Here is a 22,415-nt window from a genome sequence, read left to right as displayed (position 1 = left end):
CCATTTTGTATGGGTTTTGTTTTGTTTTAATATATCCTCCCTTCATTTGAAACATTTCCCTTATTTTTTAAAAATCCCATCCTGGGTACTCGCTCAACTCAAAGTGACTCTAATTGTATCTACCCCAATCCCATTTTCATAATCTACAGTTTAGCCCAGTGAAATCGCCTGTTCAGAAAACCCTTGACATGCTGTATGTCTATACCCAGAAACTTTGAGAATTCCCACATTTGAGAATATTGCTGTGTCATGTAATGTCTTTCAGAAAATGCTATAAAATATTATTGAGAACTGTAGACCTTAGCGAGAGTTACTTTATTCATGTCAAGTAAAAGAGGACAGCCACGCCACTCTGAGATGGGGAGGTCAGGACCTTGCATTCAGTCTGAGTGACTCTCCGCCCCCGCTGCCCCCGTACCCACTGCACAGAGCATGTCAGTCGTGTGTGTGCCTCTCCCCACACGAGACCCCACCGGACTCTAGAGTCTTTCTTAAAAGACTGAAACCTAAATATAAATTATTGAATGACAAGGGCCTACTCTGTGCTATATTCACATATATTGCTCTGCTTATAATTTATCAGCCACAAACCTGCATATATTAATATAGTCAGTCAGTTGGGTGACATGCGCCCATTTTACTAATGATCATGTAGAAACTACCTATATTATCTAACCTGGCAACTTCTTTGCAAATTTTAAGTCATGCTGCAGTTGTGAAATAGTACATTTTAATGATTACATAGCTTTGATAACTCTGAGCTGGATGCTTATGTAAAGAAATGAGGATGACTGTGCTATCATGAAGCTGTTGCTTTAATAACAGTTCCTGGGATGCTGCAGGTTTCTTAATTCTGTGGCTTGGCCACAGCACACAGTCACCATGCAGAAAATTATAGCTCATCTTTAATTTCCCTGGCTTTTCTTACATTTATCAAGTGAGAGAAGTTATTGTTAATATTTGTACCAATTCCCTATTTAAACATAGGCCTGACTGCCCAGTTTGCTATTATCAAGTAGATTGAAAGAATTAGGAATAATCTCTGTCAGCTCTCAAGCAGCATGGACTAGCTTCCTCTTCCTGCTGCTCTGGGCAAAAGTGCATGCAGTTCTCTCCATTTTGTCTAGATTTCTGATACAATAAGTAGCTAGGAAGCAGAGGCATTTCTTCAAAACCTTGACCTCCTCTACACTTATACTGCTCTGCTTCTCCTTGCATTATCTTTCTGCCTACTAATAAAATTATGCTGATGGTATCATGGGTCTGCCATGACAGCAATGATGCTTGCAGAAAGCTAAAAATCTGGGCATTACATGTCACCTAAGGCTATGTTCAAAAGGCCGTTTAAAAAAAGAAAAAGGCCACCAAAGTTTGCTCAGTCCTTTGGTTGAGATAAGGAAGTTTTGAGTGAAATAGAAATGTGTCATATATCACAGGTGTCACGTTTTTCCAGTTTGGGGAATTTTTTCCCCTAACTTTAAGGAGATTGCATTCTATTTAAGCTGTGTGTGTATGTCTGTTAGTCCCAAGAGGAAGCATTTATATTACTGTCTCATATCCTTATGATTAGGAATTGTTAGGAGAAAAACCTTAGAAGGGAGAATGGGAATTCATTATTGCAGGGATTGTAGTTAATTGATGTGGCAACCAGTTCTTTTGGGGCTACAGCTACTTAGGGACAGAAAGAGAGTATGAGGAATATAGAAGTGCAAAAGAAGTATTTTGGAGAATGTTGGGGGTGTTAGAGTAAGTATATTTTGATAGGCCTGTGAATGTTTTTGGCATAATCTCAAAAATCTGTCTTCAAGATGGTGTTAAAGTTATTAATAAAACTCACTAAAGGAATTCATCTTGATACTTAAACCTTATAACTCATTCATTCTCTATTATTGGGAATCTGAGACATTTCAGTGTTATACATTTCAGTGTTATGCAAAGTATTTAGCCAGAAAAATAGATTAAAACCTATCTTACTAGATAGAGGAAACTTTGTGCATTTTTGAAATCATCTTGGGGAAATTTTCATGTTTTATACTAATGTTTTAGGTATGTTTTTTTCTTGATTTAATTACATTCTTTCCATTAGAGCAAGATGTAGTTTCATGTAGTAAAACTTTAGATTCACGGTTCTTATATAAAACAGAAATAAGAATAATGGATTTCTTACATTAAAATGCCTACTTTTTAACTAAGCATATCTTTTCATATTTCAATCGAGAATTTCTTATTTTAGTGTTTATTTCACATTTGATGAAAGTCTTCATTCTTTCAGTCTGTTTTCAAAGAATATAAATTGTGGCTCTTTAGGAGACTGATTCATTAAAATACTTTCCTTCCTTTCCTTTCTTCTGAAAGACTGTTTCACAGTCTCATAACTAATATTTATGTAGCAAACTGAGAGGCAGTGAGTTTGAATGCTATAGCAATATTTTACTGCTTTAAGTTAAATAACGTTAAAAAATTAATAACAACTTTAAATAACCATACAGAATCATAATTAATAAATGTACTTACCAGTATTAGATTTAATTTTCAAATTGACCACAATTTAATTTCATTTTTCCACTATTTTCTGGCAAGAATTACATAACCTTTTAAAACAAAACCTGCTATCAATTTGAAGAATAATAAATGCAGCAGAGTATTTCTAGGTCTATATATTCCTTTTTACTTAAATAAAAATGTAGTTTATTGTGCAAAGTTGACCTTTTGTAGGGATATAAAGGAAAATGGGCTCTCTTGGGATCATTAAGGAAAGTAGACCAATACAGAAAGAATGGTTGTGATTTCAAGAGCACATTTTTAACTTAAATGTACTTGAGAGAATGAAAGCAGCATTGAAAAATGCTTTCAAATAATTACTGTTGAAATCAAACCTTTTTTTTTTATTAGATCTTTGAAATAAGAGAATGGTTGAGACAGAAATGAAAGCTTCAAATGAAAATTTGAGTGTGTCAAATTAGTTTTTAAGCATTCTACATTTCTCCTACTATTATATTAGAGTAGATCTATCAAAACATAACTTTGAAACCAAAACAGTTTTTAGCCATAATCTAATAAAATGTGTTGTATTTTTGTTATCATGCCATTTTATGATATTTCAAAGGAAACAGTATCTTTAGTAAATTATTTTGGAAATTTGGCTTGACATACAAACAGATGTGTTTTCTTGATTCCTTTTAAAATGAGGGTTGGTGGTTTGTGGTTTATTGTTCCTGTGATTGGCATTAAAAGCCTTATTTCACAGCTTGCAGCAAGGGACTATAGGGTAAAGAGTGGCTGTGTTCCACAAACTAAATTCAAAAAGTGTCAATCAAGGTCTCTCATAGGTTACTTAGAGAATGAGTTTTCTTACTGATTTCACCAAATGTCGCCTCATGCTGTCTTTGATTGGCACAGCCTGGCAGGGAGGATGGATGAATCTGTCACCGACTGGTTAATTGTGTTGCTGGTCTCAGTCTGACATCAGGTCTTTGACTCTTAAGTGGCTCAATACAAAACAAATTAGCAGATTGTAGTCATATTTCTCATTCTATATGCTTTGACTTTGTTGAATGCAGTCCATAAATCATATTGACTGACACACAAGTAAATGATGAAAGCTGCTTTTGAGACATGGATCTAGAAAGCAGCACTGTGAAGGTGCCATGGAAGGATGCATATGGTTGACCCTTTGGGAATTTCCTAGGAGCCAAATGCCTCTTTACTACAATTGTTCTTAAAAGAAAAGCTTTTGGGTAATGCAAAAAGGATCTAATATGTCAGCAGATTCTCTTTTACAAGTTCTTTTGAAATATAAGAAGTTTGTCTAAGGGTGTTCTCTTTTTGCAAGTTGTTTTTCAGCAAAATGTTAGAGCTGGGTAAAAAGTAGTTACCTTTAAAAGTTTGGCAGGTGTTTTTACTTACTTATTGAACTCTGTGTTGTTAAAGGGAAAGAAAATGTTAATAATAGTTGCAATTAATTTTTCAGATGAGAGCAGCAGAAATTTCTAGGTGCTTCAAATTTATTAAATGTGCTGTGTTTCCTCAGCCATTTCATTTAATTGTTTTGGCTTTGTTATATTAAAAACCAGAGTATCTCTAATGAAAAAGTCTAGTTTTAAAGATAATTGTAAGACTACTTAAATTATTTTTGTCCTAGAAAATTATATATTATTCAGGGCATCAACAATAATAGCAATAGTAGTGTTCAGAAAGGGGTGTTTTGGCTATATTAAAGTGTACCAAGGGCTACAGACATCAGAAATGAATTGCCAAAGATATTTTTGGGGGTGTGCAAATATTTGGAAAGTTATAATTTTCAATCTAAAAATAAATATTAAATGAAATTTAAGTAATGGAAAAAATACAATAAAAATAATTTGAGGAGACACAAGATGAACAACAAGTGATTGCTCATAAAGAAAAGCACATTTGTGTACATTTTAGAGTTAGGAAGTAGACATGTTAAAAAATAATGTATTACCTTTTAAAAATTTTAAGAATTTGAACCCTCGATATCGGTTTTGAGCTATGCAAAGAAAGAATATTTCATTTGAAGATATATGAAATATTTTACAAATATTTTAAACTTGTTTTTGAGAACAATAAGCCTGTATTTAATATGCATAATCAAAGAAATTTAATATTAGAATTTTATTAAGACATATGTGATTTAAACAAAAAGCTAAATTTGTTTGTGCACGTATGTGGGTACATGTGTATTTGTGTTTTCATTACCTGTTTCCACTAGATTTATGGAATACCCTGTTACTCTGTTCTCTTACTGTTATTTTTGGCTCTAGTGCTCTTGCTATATAGTCATTTGTAGCATCTGAACTCATGTTACATTTTAAAGATCAACTAAAAATAATTCCACTTATATTGTACAGTGCATTTGCTTCTGAAATGATTAATAGTAATTTTGTTTTGGCAATTTATTAATCTGCTTTTGTAGTTAGTATATTATAGTGGCAACATAAGTAGGACATGGAGCTGATTTAATAGAGAAGTACATTAAACTAAAATGCACTAGTTGTTCCATTAGGTCTCAAGCCTATTACATTGTAATTAAATCACATGCCATTGATTTCTTCTTTTTCTGCTTTTCCCCCCTCCTACTCATATTGATATTGATATTATTTTGCTTGGGGAATGAACTGCATGTCTCCCAGATTAATTCCTCTTGGGTTTGGGGGATCTTGAAGCATGCTGGGTTTTGCATTGTTTGTTGCATTCCTTTTTGGCAGTTCATCAGCATCTGTCAAATATGTTGTTTGCATCAGCTTTTATCTCTAAAGGTTTTGATTGAGAAATTGACATTCCATTTCAGATACGTAGTTTTTCACTGTGCATAGTGTCTAAGTGCTGAAGACTCATTCATAAAAGTTGCTTGTTTCTCATCATCTGACTTTAAATGTGTAATTTAATGAAAAAATGTAGCTTTAGTAAATATCATGAAGACGTATTTATGTTTTTTTCTTTTCTAACACATAAACTCTGTGTAAACATTTTTGTACCAATATAGTGTAGCATTTTTGTTTGGGAGATGTTTTTCATGATCTTGTAGCTTTCTTGGCCTTTGTGATAAGTAGGAAGAAAACATAATGATCAAATATCACTGGAAAAATATTTGTTAATGCCAATGAAGCAAAACATGGCACATCTTCCAAAAGTCATTATTTCTAACCATATGTATAGTCTCTGAATCCTATCTTGAGAGTCAGTCCATCTTCAAATCACATCATTGTAGACTGAAGATGGCCAGCCATCATCCTAGGAGTGGTATTACACTGGAAAACTTCTAGTTGAAATACAAAGTCTGTTTTAAAAAACAGTGTATACTAAAACTGATATTGTATTATGACTCAGCTATGTAATCTACAAGCTAAACATATAAAATTATCATTTTTCTTTATCATTTTTGAGAAAAAATAGCCATAATTAAGGCTATCAGTGGAAGTTCATGCAGTGTTTTAGAAGCTTATTATAGTAGAAACTATTTTCTAAAGATATATATTTAATGAAAGAAATTCACAAGTACTTGTAGTTTACCTAACTACATATTTCTAAATTATCAAATGATTTTAAAACTTACTTTTTAAAAACTAAATGTAGATCTGTAGATGAGTTGAAGTCATATTGGTAGGCAAGCCATTTTTTTCTCTTTTTTTTTTCTAATTGAAGCTATGTTACAAACTAATGTTTGAATTAGAAGTAAGAGCTTATGACAAAATATATTTTGAATCTTAGGTACAGTTTAAATGATAATAACTTGAATCACACTGTTTATTAACTTATTTTCTGGTTTGGTTAATTACATAAAGGAGAGCGTAAAGAGCATTATATAAATAAAATGCTCTGTCAATATGACAGTTATTTTATGCCATAAATGTCATATTTTAATGTGTTTTTTTAAATACTTGAGACATTTCAAGAGATCTGAAATAATTTTTTACTTGTATTTTAATTTTCCTGTGTGCAATTAGAATTATAATGATATTTATGTCCTGAAACAGTCAAGTGAACAAGAGTATTAATTTTAATTCCTATGCTAAAAAGCATAGCCACTCTTAAGTAGTAACAGAAAGATTAATAATCACTATTGTACTCCAAAAAAAGCAATGAAAGAATGCTAAGTATATAATTTTTCTGATACTTTATGAAGCATTTCAATGTTTGTTTCTTTGTTTGTTTATCCTTTGGTTTGGATATTTGTTCTAAACAGGGAAAAGTTGCCCAGACCGCGTGCATGTCAGCCTGCCAGCATCTGTCAACATCCTTAATGCAGATGTTACTGGACAGTGAGTTAAAACAGATAAGCATGGGAGCCATTCAGCAATTTAACTTAGACGTCATACAATGTGAATGTAAGTATCTTAGTGGTTAAATCTCATGCGTTACTAGGAGTCTATATTTAAATTACATGGGGGAAGAGGGGTATGTAGTAGGGTAGTTCAGAAAGAAGGAAAGAGGCCTGATAGAGCTCAGCTTTCAGCAGCCTGAGAAGCAACTTCCTTCCAGGAAGAGAAAACTATCTCAGCTTCACACTGGGGGCCTCGGAGGGAGGCACTGAGGTGGCAGTCCAGACAGGGACCATTAAAAAGATGATTCATTTGTCCCCTTATTCCTTCTGGTCATTCCTTGCCAGTACTCTCCAAGTGTTTGTTATAAATGAATGAAATTATTCTAAGTTTGTCATTCTTGCTTTGCTTGTAAGTAACTTTTTACATATTTGCTAGAAGGATGATCTTAGGACCCTGCATTCCAAGTGAAGCTTCTTTTATATCCTAAAGTTTTATGTTATCTTTGTCATTGTTTTTCACTTTATTTTCTTCAGGTGATGAGGTTAGCAGATTCCATAATCTAATATAGACATGAGCCAGTCAGCTTCATGACTAAATATGCTGTTTGGTTATTATTAGCCTTGTCATATGTGCTTCTGGGTGTGGGTTTTATCACCCTCAACTCTAAATGCAAAGACATCAGCATACAGATCAGTTTTTAAGCAGTACTTTCAAATGAATGGTACACCAATTCAAGGGTGAAAATCCCTGCCTGGTTGATAATTCACTCAGGCACCTTTGTTAATAAATTGAAAATCAGTAGGGCACGAGGATTATAAAATACTTGTCTGAGGCAAATTTTTCACTAATACATTCTCTGTGAAAGACATTAAAAATTAAATGTCAGCAGATTTCAACTGATGCAGGAGTGACAGATTTATTTTTCAAACTAATATCAAGTATTTTCCCACTGTGTATAAGACATTCTTCTTGGAAAAATCGTAATTAATATTAAAAAGAATAATTATGTAGCTTCTTTGATCAAAACCAATTGTTTATTACACAGACACACACAAACAAAATAAATTCAAAGTTTTCAAAAACCTTTTTCAAAAAAGAGAGAGAGAGAGAGAGAGAGAGAGAAATCTTTATCTACAAAGCAAAAAAAAAAAAAAAAAAAGATGGTTTTTCCCTAGGGAAAAGGAGATTTCCTTTCCTTTCCTAAAAAGCATTTCTAATTTTTTTTAATTAGAAAACTTTTATTTTATTTATTTTTCAAAATAAAACTATTATTTACAAATATTTATTTTGTATTTACAAAAACATTTACTAAAATAACCTTTTTTTTTTACAAGTTTATAAGCTCAATGTAATTGTTATCCCATTCTACAAATGGTTTAAAAGTGACTTCCTAAAGTTCTTTAAAAGTTGTCCTATGCTTATGTAAACATCTTACAGAAATATTGCCTGAGGCATTTTGTATTATTACATCTTTAATGTGGATTCGAATAATTAAGTGGTTGAACCGTTTATTAGCATTTGGTTGTGCCTTCTCAATTAGAGTTTTTGTTCAGAAATGGAAATTACTGTTTGGCTAGGCAACTTTAGATTATCTAGATCTTCTTCTGTTCTCCTACCTCTCTCTGTGAAGGGCTGGTCTAACTATACTTAAAGAAAGGCACATAAAAACCAAATCTTTGCCTCTCTGTCCTGCCATAGGACAACTTCTTTCTACCTTTTGTTACTTTGGGAAGAGTTATTGAAGGCTCCTTTTAAAATACTTATGTTTTCTTAAAGTACTAATCTGCCCCCCAACACTTCTCACACACATACTCCTTTATCTACCTTGAAATCCTTTCTAAATAAACCTACCAAGTAGTTGTCCAGCTATTCTTGTACATCCGATTGGGGGTATTAACTATGCTTCAGAAAATGAATTTGCATATAATCCATCACTCTTAACCATTTCTTATATTGAGCTGAAGTCACTTTCTCTAAACTTCTCTCTCTTTTCTTTAAGATTTTATTTATTTATTTTTAGAGAGAGGGGAAGGGGGGAGAAAGGGAGAGAAACATCAATGTGTGGTTGCCTCTAGCACACCCAGCCAGGGCTCTAAACTACCTAGAGTCACCGTAGTCTTTTTGTGCCTTTGTGCAAGTTAGAAAAGGCTCCCTACTAAAAGGAAAATGTCCTCCAGAGTTTTCCTCTTTATATGAACAAAACTTAATGTCTATAACCTGAGATACAGTACATCAGTGGTCTTCAGAATGTGGCCCCCAGATGAGAAGCTCCAGTATCACTTGGGAACTTGTTAGAACTGCAAATTCTTGGGCCCCATCTGTTGAATTGGGAACTCTGGGTATAGGACCTATCAGTTTCTCTTTGAATAGACCCTCCAGGTGAGTCTTATGCACAGCAACGTTTGAGAACCACAACATTATGTGGACCTCTCCTTCATATTGATTTAGATCCATTATTCAGAATTTTATGGGTATTTTAATTAAGATTTTTTTTTAGCCAGTTGCTAATTCCCTAATTGAATCTAACTAATAGTTTTGTTCAGTTATCTAACTTTGTCAGATACCTTACTGGCAGATAGGGATAATAGTGACCATTGAATTTTTCTCATCTACCAGTCTAATTGGACTTTCAACAAAGAAGAAAATTATACTACTTTATTTCATAAACCCATATTGACTCATAGTAATTACTTTCTCTTCAAGAGGCTTAGAAGCCATTACTTACAAATCTGTGACTGGTCCTTGGGATTAACAAAATCCTACTAGTCTGTTTTACACAAGCAAGAGATCCACAGTCCAAGGAAGTTAGGTAGCAAGGATCAGGAACTGGAGACCATGAACCACCAAAGATCCTGGGCAACTGAAGAAAGGCTTGGGTTAAAGAATTTAAGCAATAGGAGGTATAAGCGTCAAGAATGGCCTTTATTCTGAGTTATGTTTCCTTTTATTTGGTTTGATCGGAAAGCAGAATGCTATTTTTCCATCTTCTTACTTTGTAAAAACATTATACATATATTTCCCCGGCCTGAGAATGTCAGGCCACAGGTAGAAACAAATAGCACATCTAGTTGAAGTTGGGGAGATGGAAAGTTGGAAATAGTCTAGTTCCTCACATCATTCAGCCATGTGCTTTTAGTTTTTGTTTGTTTTGTTTTAGTTTCTCTGGTGATGAAAGGATTAGCACTGATCCATCTATGTGCTCACTTGTTTTTCAAACAATGTGTTGGTGCCCTTTTCCCTTTGTGACATGCATACTTGTTGAGTTAAACTAGCTTGAACTAAAATTTCAGTCTGTAACTGGATTATTTTTTTATGTAAATTTAACTGATTTATAGGAAGATTCATTTATGTAACTGAATTATTTTCATGTAAAGTCAGCTGATTTACAGGAAGATTCAGTATTTAATGAGACTCTGTTACCTGTAATAGACTGGGAAATCAAAGATGAATCAGTCTTCAGAGATTTCACAGTCTATTTGGTAGGGGAAAAGACAGACATGTTAATAACCATAATAGCATATAACCAATTCTTTATAGAAGTATATATTATTTGTAGAGAGGGAGCAATTAATTATACATGCCATGGGGTTGAGAAGATTGACTATAACAGCAGTAAAATTTGAGCCGGATTGTAAAGGATGACTAAGATTACATCTAATGCAGGGAAGGGCAGTCTGAGCAGAGGGAATGGCATAGGTGAAGGCACAATGATGATAGAATGCTTAGAGAATCCTCAAACAGGCTTGTATGTCTAGACTGCAAGATGCATTATAAAAATATTGAAAGATACGGCCAAAAAAAGTTGACTCCTGAATGCTTTATTTAATAAGCAATAGAGATTCACTGAAACATTTTAATTGGAACTGTGACATGATGAAATCTTTGTTATAGAAGGTTAACTCTGTGTTGTGTGGAGACTGAACTAAAAAGAGAGAGATACAGAAGTAGCAAAACCTGTTAAAAGACTATTGAACTGTCCTGGCCAGTAGCTCAGTTGGTTAGAACATCATCCCGATACAGTATTCCCTCACTTATCACGGGTATTACGTTCTAGACGCCCCCACAATAGGTGAAAATCTGCGAAGTAGGAACTTACATTTATTTTAGTATTTATATACATTTTAAGGCTTTATAAACCCTTCCCACACATTTATAAACCATTCCCTGTCCCTTATTAACCTTTCCCACTCCCTTATTAACCTTTTCCACACTTTTATAAACACTACTTATGTTCTTAAACATATTCTACACTCTTAAACCTACATAACTTTAACAACATACGTATACAGTAACACAAAATCCCGCAATACAGCGAAAAATCCATGATAAATAATTATAATATTTTTAAAAATCCCGCAATACAGTGAGGCTGCGATAAGTGAACCATGATATAGAGCGGGACTACTGTACTCCAAGGTTGCAGATTTGATCCCCAGTCAGGGCACATACAAGAAGCAACCAATGAATGCATAAATAAGTGGAACAACCATCAATGTGTTGTTTTTTTTTTTCTCTCTCCCCATTCCTCTCTCTCTAAAAATCAATAATTAAAAAAAAAATTTTCCAGTTTCTCAAAAAAAAAAAAAAATTGAACTTTTCCCATTCCTCTCTCTCTAAAAATCAATAATTAAAAAAAAAATTTTCCAGTTTCTCAAAAAAAAAAAAAAAATTGAACTTTTCCAGGTGAAAGATAAAAAGATCTTGACTTTGGGCATTGGTAATGAAGGGAATGGAATGGATTTGGAGGAGGGAATACATAAAATTAGTGAATAAATAAAGGTACAATTTGATATGATTAAGATGGTTTGAATTAGAGAACCACAGTGGAAGAGATGTTGGGAGGTGGGTTGTGAAGAGAGAGAGAAAAGGGGAAAAAAAGAGATAGAAGAGTTTTAACCATAGGTTTAGATAGTTAAATTAAATTCAACATAGAATTTATGATAGTAAGCACCCTGCAGAATTCTATGGTCATAGCATACTGACTAAATAAACAAATTAACAAATCAGGAAGTCTCTATGATTTACGTTTCTCTCTTCTAGAGTTCTACCTTTATTGTTAAGGCCAGGTGGTGCTGCTGTACTTTAACTCGAGACCATTTAACTTCTTGATATTTTATAAAATTTCTTCACTTTGATGACTATGTTTAAATGACCTATAAACTTCATCTGTTTTTAGCTAAACAGTCATAGTAGGTTTAAGATTTTTTATGGGATTATTTTCACTTTCCTTTTTGTCGTTTTTCTTTGGATTTCTTTTTTAATTGATTTTTAACCCATATTAGGTCAGACTTGATAAAATATCTGACTTCAGGAATGTACAATCATATGAAATTATATAGAACTTTTTAAAAAGTGCTTTAAAATCAGTCTTAAGATTGTCTGAGCACATGTCAGGAAGTTGACACCATGGATTCAGTCCTGTCTCTGCCTATATTTTGGGCAAGTAGCTTTGTATAAACCACTCAGCAATCTAGAGGCCTCAAGTTTTCTTGAAAATAGGGTATTTGGAATCGATAATTTCCAAGATATATCCTTGTTCTAAGTTACAGATACAGCAAAATTCAAGGCAAAGAAGAGTGTAGGTCTTTAGAATCATACATTATATTAATTCCTTCATATATACTGTGTCCTTGGTGTTTAAGACCTTTTCTTTTTAAGCCCAGTGGGGAGGCAGTCATTAAATAACTGCAGTAATAAATAATAATGTTAAATTGTTAAATTCTGTGAAAGTACATGGTGCTACGAGGAAGTATTAGTAGCAGACCTAATTTATATAAAAAATTGTGTAGGTTGAAAATATTAGGTCGAGTATGTGCATGAATGAAGTAGATACTTTTGGTTAACTTGACTGTAACCATAATACTGCTATAAATAAGTATGTGGTCAGAGAAATCAGGATGTCATCAGGGAACTCATACTTTGGAATTGCAAATATAACCCCCTCCAAAAGTTACATTGAACCATTGATCCTATTACAGATTTTGTATGAGTTCAAGAGAAATTATTTCCTAGTTGGAGGAACATTTGCAAATGTCGGCATGAAGATGATGCCCTAAATCTGTGTATGTGTTTTGTTTTATATTTATTAAACACCTGTTATGTACTGGGCCAAAATATAAGTACCTGCTTTACAAATGCAACTGTATAGAGGAAAAATACATAATTCCAAAGCATCAGGCATCAAAGATTTGAAGTACCCAGAATAGGTCTGGAATGTACTTTTTTATGCATTCTGCAGAAAGACCTAAATGAGGTATCAGTTCCTAAGAGCTTAACATCTTAAATCTCTAGGCATTAGAAAAGGTCCAGATTGAAGAGTACAGGTACCTGTTTCAAAGGTGAGTTACTGAAGAATTGGTGAATCTCTAGGTGTGAAGGCCTTTGTCTTTATTCATTTGTGGATAAAGACTTAATGCACCCCCCAAAAAGAAAGATGAAGCCTGTTTATGCATTTTGTGTGTGTGGCAGTGACCTCAGGACCTCTCATTCTAGCCTTGAAACGACCCATGATCCAAAATGAAAGGATTCAGGGAAAGTCATGTAGATGATATGAAAAGAATACCTAAATGTCTTTTTAAACAGTTAGCTGGATGCTTACTTTTAGTATTATACTTTTTGATTCTCTGAATTTATTCCTGGTTTTATGGCATTTAAAACACCAGATTGAAGCTACCTTGCCCATATTTATCTCCAAGAAAGGAAGAGGACTAGATGACACTTATAGAAAAGTAGGATGATAAATGTAGATAGACAGCTGATTCAGGAGGCTTGCATCCCACTGCTGCCAACCACATGTAACAGAATGTATTGATCTAAGGCAGCGGTTCTCAACCTTCCTATTGCCACGACCCTTCAGTACAGTTCCTCATGTTGTGGTGACCCCCAACCATAAGATTATTTTCGTTGCTACTTCATAACTGTAATTTTGCAGCTGTTATGAATCGTAATGTAAATATCTGATATGCGGGATGTATTTTCATTGTTACAAATTGAACATAATTAAAGCATAGTGATTAATCACAAAAACAATATGTAATTATACATGTGTTTTCTGATGGTCTTAGGCGACCCCGTTGAAAGGGTCGTTCGACCCCCAAAGGGGTCGCAACCCACAGGTTGAGAACCGCTGATCTAAGTGCTAAGGATTCTGACCCTTGATTCCCAGCCAGAAGTTCTTTACCAGTAGAAAAACCACTAGGTGGTGCTCCTTATCATCCGTTCTAATGACGTATCTCGTAAACATAGAATATTTTCTTTGCAGAGCCAGATTTGAATTCTAACTAGCTGCTTTAAGTCTTTAGATCTAGCAAGAAAGAAATGATCAGAAATCTGTTCAGTATGCAAACTATTTGGCATTTACATTGTCATTTATTTAGTTACTAAATTATTTCACTTTATGTGTTCCCGCCTTGTCATCCACAAGCAGAGTCTAGAGACTTTAGCATAGTCTTTTCACCCTTTCTTTCAATCTTTTGTCAGTCGTTTTTGACTCCATGGGCACTCTTTCTTTGCCTTTCCTCACCCCTTGACAATTCTTCTCACCCTATATAGCTGTTCTCCAAAAATTCACTTTCATTACCTTACATTGAAGATAACTATCTGCCTACGATAAAATTGTTCAAGGACTTATTCCCTCTGCATTTAATTTCAGGAAATGTTTACATTTTCATGCCAGGATAAGTACTTACACAGTCTGACTTCACAGCAATCTTTGTTCCCCTGTACATCTGAGTATAGCTCCAGAGGGCAGAAAGGGCCTATTTTCCTACTTTATAGGAAAAAAATTTGTTATATATATGAATAACTCATACTTTTACCTACAAATATTCTTTATTATCTTAAACTTCATAGATTGCCAGTTTGGAAGACATTTTTGATCATTACAATCACAGCTCACACATATGTATTATTAAGTTCCATATTCTAACAGAAAATAAGAGGAAATTAATATATTATGAAGTCAATTCCTTTTTAAAAAGGAAATTGTCAGATTAGAGGCATTGAGAGAAAAAAAAACACAAAAATTCAGATGAGTTTTTTAAAAAACAAACAAAAGACCCCAACATTTTAGAAAGCCTGGAAACTATTTTTTAAATATGTTATTGGATGACCAGGATCAATGGGTTTCTAAAAAGTACTCTTAATGGCATCGCTAAGTGACAAAGACAGAGATATCAAAGGAAGGAAGTAGATATTATTAAATGAAGATAAGTAAATCGTATACAAAATGAGAATCTGAATGAGCCAAGAAGGAATCTGAAGACACTACTCAGAGGGATTCTAAAGCATGAGTATTCAATTTTTAAAAAACTTTGAAAATTGAAATCTACCTCTAGAATTATTGGGCCCATTAGATAATATTAGTAAAAATGATTTTTTTTGCATTATTCATTTGCTTGACATATTTATTGACTATTTTCTGTGCATAGGGTGGGTATAAAGGTAAAAGAAATTATTGATACTTTTTCACAAGCTTCTTGTTTAGTGGAAGAACTCACAGTTTAGTTTTCTCCGAAGAAAGCATTAGGGATACTCGCACCTACTATCAATTATTTTGAAATAAATATACTAAATATGCATAGAATATTCTAGATTTACACTGTGCAATATCCATATGTAGCTATTAAATTTAAATTAAATGAAGCTAAAAATTCAATTAATCACAGATACAAAACTGTTATTGCAGACCTAATCAACAAGCCAGATACATACATCAATTTCCAGGACTGGATGGCATCCCCTTAGAATTTGTTTGTTTTTCAGTTTTTTTTTTTTAATTCATTTAAGAAACTCTCATTGACTACTCATTATTATCAAGCATTTTGCTAGGCAACAGAGATGTAGAAATAGATGTACAAGGTCTGTCCAGAAAGTATCCAGCCACATACTATGAAAGACATTTATTGAAGAAGATACAAGAAACATTGTACTTAGGACAATGACGCTCAGTCCCCTTCAAAGTAGGCACCTTAGGACCTCATACAGTTCTCCAAGCATCTCTTCTACTGTTCAAAACAGTCTTCAAAATCCTTTGTTGGATATAATGCCCCATCATATTTTCCTGAATCTCATTCATGGTCTGCAATCTCTTCCCTTTCAAGGATGATTTTAGTTTTGGGAAAAGCCAGAAGTCACAGGGCCCCAAATATGGGCTGTAAAGGGGCTGAGTTATCTGAGTGATTTGATGTTTCCCCAAAAGACTCTGTATGAGACGTGATGCATCAGCGGGTGCATTGTCATGATGAAGCTGCTAATCACCAGTTGCCCATAGCTGCGGTTGTTTTCATCATATTGCATTGCTCAACTGACAAAAACATTGAGGTAATACTCTTTATTAATTGTTTGGTCTGAAGGGATGTACTTCTGATGGACAACACCTTCCCAATCAGAAAACACAGTTAATATGGTCTTGATCTTGCTGTGACTTTGCTGTGCCATCTTCAGGTATGGAGAACCAGACAGCTTCCATTGGGATGACTGGGTCTTTGTTTCCGATCATAGCCATAGAACCACAATTTATCTCTGGTTATGACCTTCCTGAGGAAGTCTGTTTCATTGGTAGTGGTTTGAATCAACTCATTCTCAACTGCAGCAAATTGTTCCTTCAGCTCTGGTAGCAGAAGCTACAGAATGAATTTTGCTATAGCACATTTCATGCCAAGATCCTGTGTCAAGTATCAGATAGAGTAGTTTTTGGAATCCCCAGATCAGCTTCTAGTTCTCACACTGTCAGTCGCCAACCTTTGTTGTTTGCAGTCCATACACGTTCAACATTCTCAGGGGTTCTGCTTGTTGCAGGACTTCCAGAACGTAGATCACTTTTAACAAATTCTCGACTGTCTTTGAAGCATTTGTGCCACTCTTTTATTTGCGCTGCACTCATTGCATTGCCCCTGGAAGCCTTCTGAATCATCTGAATAGTTTCCGCAGACGACTGTTTGAGCTTGATGCAAAATTGGGTGTGTATTCATCGCTCTACTCACTTAGTCATTTTGAATGTGATGGCCACACAGTACACATGCTCACTCAATGGTATTTATCTCCCCCACTGACTAGTACAGTGAAGTCGTCATTGTTCATGCATGCACATTTCAGTCCACTTTCCTCAGCTGCCAGGATACACCCATGTGCAAACTGTTCTTGTTATGTTAACAATGGCTGGACTTTTTCTGGACAGACCTCATATATTCCTTACCTTAGGAGAGTTCATGGTCTTGTACGAAGACCCAGGTAAATAAACAATTACAAGATAGCAAAATGGGTGGTATAGTTAGGCAGTGCATGGGAAGTTGTAGTGAGAACACGGTGGAGGGACCTAACCCAGCCTGTAAGGTAATGGAAGTTTTCCATTGAATATAATGATTGAACGGAAGAATAAGTAAGAGTTATTCGATGGAAAAGGAGAAGCAGAAGGATGTTCCAGGCAGGAGTATCAAAGGTAATATGGAAAGAGACCATGACATGTGTAAGGAGATGCAGGGAGTTTGGTGTGGAGTTTAAGGTGTCCCTAGGGAAGTGGTAAAAGATGAGTCTAGGGAGATAGGCAAAGGCCAGATTATAAAGGATCTTACTTGTCTTGCTTTATTGTGAAGATGATGGGAAACCATTGAAAGAGGTCAAGCTCTGAAGTGATGCAAATCACATTTACATCTTACATAAGTGACACTGGGAAAAGTGAATGGAGAGGTGGCACACCAGAAACAGAGAGACAAGACGGAAGTGTGTTTTAGCAATCCAAGCAAGAAATGATAGCTTGAATAAAAATAGAGACAGATTCAGATTCAAGATATTTTGAGGGTAGGAACAACAGAATTGATTGCCTGCATTGGGAAAAAAAAAAATGAAGCCGTTGATAAATTGAATAGTATAAAGTTACAAATGTCCTCTTTGCTAGGCTTTGCTAGGTGATTATCAGACTGCTCAGTTGCCTCCTATTTCTAAAGAAAAAAATTGAAACCCCCCACCCCGAGACTTATAAACTAGTGAGTTAGGTTCTTGTGAAAGGGCAAAGATGAGAGGCTGAATACTTAATCAGACTCTGGGTCAGCCAGGAGGTCGGAATTAGCTATGTGATCCCAGGAAAGTCACCTCACATTTATTGTTGTACTCTATAAAATGAAGAACTGGGTAACTGGTTTTTTTTAAAGATTTTATTTATTTTTTAGAGAGAGAGGAAGGGAGGGAGAAAGAGAGGGAGAAAAACATCTGATGTGCTAGAGATACATCAGATTGCTTGCCTCTCACACACCCCCAAGTGGGGACCTGGCCCACAACCCAGGCATGTGCCCTGACTGGGAATCAAAACGGGAGACTTTCTGGTCTGCAGGCCAGTGCTCAATCCATTGAGTCACACCAGTTAGGGTAGAACTGGGTAACTTTTAAGCCAAGCCTTCAAGGGACTGATGGAGGTATTTCAAAGGGGATGTCTCTTTTAGCTGCAAGAGTTTATGCCCTGTTCACTAAAATAAGTTATTGTAGTGATCAAAGCAGATAGTGTGTGAGAAAGTACTTTGTAAACTTAAAGTGCTACATAAGTTTATGGTACTTATAATTTTGACACTAAGCTCTTTGGTTTAATGCCAAGCAATGGGGCTTAAACTATAGTATCTTAAACAGGAACTGAAGGAGAAGAAGAAAAATGACAGATTATTTTCAACATAGAAACGTTTTGGGAGATTAAGTATCTAGTAATTGCAAATATAACTGAAACTGAGCTGATTTTTATGCCTCACATATAAAGTAAGTCTTCCTGAGTTATAGAAAGTCCTTACTTTTCTGTGTATGTGGTGATGGTAGAAGCTAAACTAACATTTGCAGCCTTGGTTGGAAACAACTAGGGATTCATAGTTAACTGTTGGAAACAGTAGCCTACGAGTGTGGCCAGAAAAGCCAGCAATATGCTGGCTGGTCCTAAGAAAGGACTTTTTAAAATTAAAAAACACCTTTACTTTTAATAGGCTATTATAATTTTGCTTTTTTTTTTTTCCATTAAAATCTGATAGTACTAGAGAAAGCGAACTTAGTTAGCTGGGATATGGTAGGGGATAATGGGGTTGCCACAGTGTGAGATTGTGCCATTTTTCATTGTATGAAAAAAACAGTGATGTAAGTAAATTATACTAAATAATGGAAAGTGTGTCTAGATTTGCTCAATAAATCTTAGTTTTCTGGAAATAAGAGGACCTGAGAAAAGTGAGTATAGTCACCTGTCTAATGGGAATAACTACAACCTAGGAAAACCAAGAAGTAAGGGGGGGAAGTGGTGTACCTCTTGAGTAATCAAAAGGTTATTTATATTCAAAAGGTACATCCTCTAAACTCAAAGGCATACATGAAACCCATTTACCTTACTTGTGGGAAGGGCTCTTGCTCAGGCTGTATTTGCTTTTACTTTAGACACTTAGCAGCTCAAGAATATTAAAGATAGCATATTAATAAGAGATGAGTGAGAGAACAAGAAGTAAGAATTTATGTTAAAACTGCAAGAGAAAAGGCAGAAAAAAATTTAAGCCAGACACAATTCAAATAACAAAGCATTCTGAGCTGTTTAATGTAATATAATGGAAAATAGTTCTTAATATCATAGCAGCCCTGGAAATGTATTCTATAGAATGAAAAGTGGGTTTTTTAATTCTTTTTAAACTTTCTATATTTTTTTTTAATTGAGGTATCTTTGTCATACCTCATATATCAATTTCAGGTATACAATAGAATGATTTGATATTTGTGCATGTAAAAATGGTTTTAATGGTGATCCAGATAATTAAGAAAAGTTGAAAAAACATTTAGTATAAATCAAAAAAGGGAAAGTATTATGTTACAATTTAAAATTCCATAAAAAATGCTTAAGATTTAAAAAAGTTTTGATGCTTAGAGCAAAAATTATCATTATCTTAAAAATAACAGCAACAAAACCACTTTGAAGTCTTCATGCCTTAAAAATGCAGATAAGATAAGCTGTGCAAGGCTTTATATATTTTTTATTTTTAATTGTTGATTTTGAGTCTTTCTAAACTATATTTCACAGAATACACTGAACTTAAGAATTATTTTTGTTATTCCAAGAATGACATAGGCTGACAATTTAAATAGTTTCTAAAATACTGGCTCAGATAAATTCACAAATGGGAAATCTCTGATGTTCTCAAAGAAAACTCAGATATTCATGGGGAGAGAGAATGATTGCAGGCATTCCTATTCTTAACAGAGAAGCTTGAGTGTAAAATGATAGGGTCTTTTTTATGAGCCAAGTCTTTTGTCTTCAAAATTACTAACATTGGGCTTCACTTCAACTTAACTAAACAAGCTATGTCTTACAATTTTTTTAAAGTACAAGAACATGTTGAAAAAAATCTTTCGAAATATGTTTTCAATATTTTGTGAATATATCTTTTAATTTTTAAAAAGGTGTGGTTCCTTTATGGAAAAAAATTATTAGAAGATCTGAACAAACATTCCTGCATCATCCCCCTTTTGCTACTTAGAACATTTTGCCTGTCGTCTGCATGTAAAGCTGACTTCTTACGTGTCTGCCTGTTATTGCTGTTAGTTAAGGTAGGGTTTTTATAGATCATGTTCTGTAACAAAGCAAATATTTTGAAATACGCTGACAGCCATGGAATTGGTGTAGTTTCAAAATGCTTCTATAATCGTTCACCTAAGGCTAAAAAGAGTCAGAAAACTTCTCTTGATTGAAGTATATTACTACCTTGAACTTTATGTAGGATAACCATTCTAAATTTATTGTAATTAAGGATTATAGTGATTAAATGGCAGATTAGAAGTTTAAAATCATTAAAATATTTGTGGTAATGGGTGTGGAGAATGTTCTCAGTAGTGGAAATTGAAGGTTATAAATAGTCACGTGTAAATATTATAATACATTTGTAATGAGTAGAAATTAATTTAGTGGTTAGACCCTTGTATATTTTACAATCTTGTTTTTCTTCTTCTTCCTCTTCTTTATTGTTATTATTATTATTTTTAGTGTTTGCCAGCTCTGAACCTGTGCCAGGATTCCAGGGAGAGACCCTGCAGCTAGCATTCATCGACCTCAGACAAGTAAGATATAATAATGTACCTCTCATTTATTGCCTTCTACCTCTTGCCTTTTTTTATTTTTAATGCTACAGGAATGCTTGTTTGCCTTGAAACAACCTATCTTTAGAAAAGTGCTTCTTTGATAACTACATATTTGGCCCTTCTTTCTGACCCACTATTCATTCAGTGTCTCAACTTCATGGAGCATTCTCATGGTGACTATTTAACGTGATTATTACCTGCTAGGCTTTACACTTTGACTTTACTTAATGACTTTACACTTTGGTGTAATGACACTTGAATTTTAACTTATTTCTTAATGATTCCATGGTCATATATGAAAATTGGTGGTGTAGAACATTAGTGTCAGAAACCAAGTTAAATGTAAATTATTACAGACTACGTAGGAGCCCCTTGCTTCAAATTTTGTCACTGTTAAAGAATGCTATTTTCATAAACTTTCTGTATGCCTCCAGGAAGGATAAAACTAAAAAAGTAATTATACATTTATATAATTGTTTTCTAAGTACATAATTCAAAGTGCAGTAACAAATATGATAATTTTTAAATCTCTTCTATTCATTTTACTACTCTTTAACACCTCTATTCTCATTTTCTTTATTTTCTTTCTGTTACCCTTTTTCCATATTTTTTCTTCTTCCTTTCTTCTTCCTCCCCCTCCTCTTTTTTCTATTTCTTTCTTAATCCTAGGATTAAGGAGCTTAATAAAGCTGGGAGGCACAAGAGTGTGGAGGAGGGGTGGATCCAAGTGAGAGGGCTCAGGAGTGCTAGAATTAACAACAGGAGTGACTGCTGCCCTTGGCAAGAACCAAGTGGAGATGGAATTAAAACAAAGACTGTGCCATCAGTCTATTTGTGGCCCCATCCCCTTTGGGGAATGGAGAGGACTGGAGATGAGGCTCCACCACTGGTATGAATAGACTTTACCACAGTGATGTTAGAGCAGGGCCAATTTGAACAGTTAAGGAGCTCTGATTTCAGCAAATGTTTGACGGTAGAGCTGTTTTTGCTCTGATTCCAAGCCAGTGTTCAATAAGTATTTATGAACTACTATGTAGTAATTATTTGGGGGGGGGGGGTTGAAATGGACATGAAGGTATATAAGACATAGTTTCATCCTTACGGGGCTTTAAAATCCTTTAGACAAGCAAATCATCCATGATCTGGTTAGGAATACTTATAAGACAGTGAGTCATGTAGAAATTAATGCTATATAGCTTCAAGTCTGGTTTAGAAGGAAACTGAAAAAGACTTTCCTCTCTCTCAATTGTGTTTGTAAAGCACTGGACATACAGATTTTATTCATTTTTATTTCTATTGGCAATCAATGTTAATGTACATATTATGCCAAACAGGGAGCACTTATGGAAGACCTAGAGCTATAGATGATTAGCTTTACTAAGTAGGGAAAGAGTAAAAAATGAAGAAAGTGGACTCTGAATTTTCACTCCAGTTTACCAGAATATGTTATTTCTATTGAAGGTAGATCCATTTCCTTTAAAAGTTCTCTCTTTTATAGTCTCTTGCCCTAAACAAGATGGTCTAATATAGAAAATTGAGTTCTTTTGC

The 22,415-nt window shown here is 34.4% G+C and overlaps 1 protein-coding gene across 1 annotated transcript in view; it reads left to right on the top strand.

Moving 5' to 3' along the window:
- The window catches only part of EXOC6 (exocyst complex component 6), a 170,666-nt gene that overhangs the window by 110,078 nt on the left and 38,173 nt on the right, over window positions 1-22,415 (top strand). Inside the window, exons 19-20 of the mRNA XM_090277960.1 lie at window positions 6,707-6,848; window positions 20,773-20,846. Of these exons, the coding sequence (XP_090134086.1) occupies window positions 6,707-6,848; window positions 20,773-20,846 (216 nt within the window). The remainder of the gene's footprint in view (window positions 1-6,706; window positions 6,849-20,772; window positions 20,847-22,415) is intronic.

The sequence above is a fragment of the Furipterus horrens genome, unplaced genomic scaffold, assembly GCF_987537825.1.
Source record: "Furipterus horrens unplaced genomic scaffold, mFurHor1.1.pri manual_scaffold_5, whole genome shotgun sequence".
Lineage (NCBI taxonomy): Eukaryota > Metazoa > Chordata > Mammalia > Chiroptera > Furipteridae > Furipterus > Furipterus horrens.
This window is presented reverse-complemented; position numbering and strand designations above follow the sequence as displayed.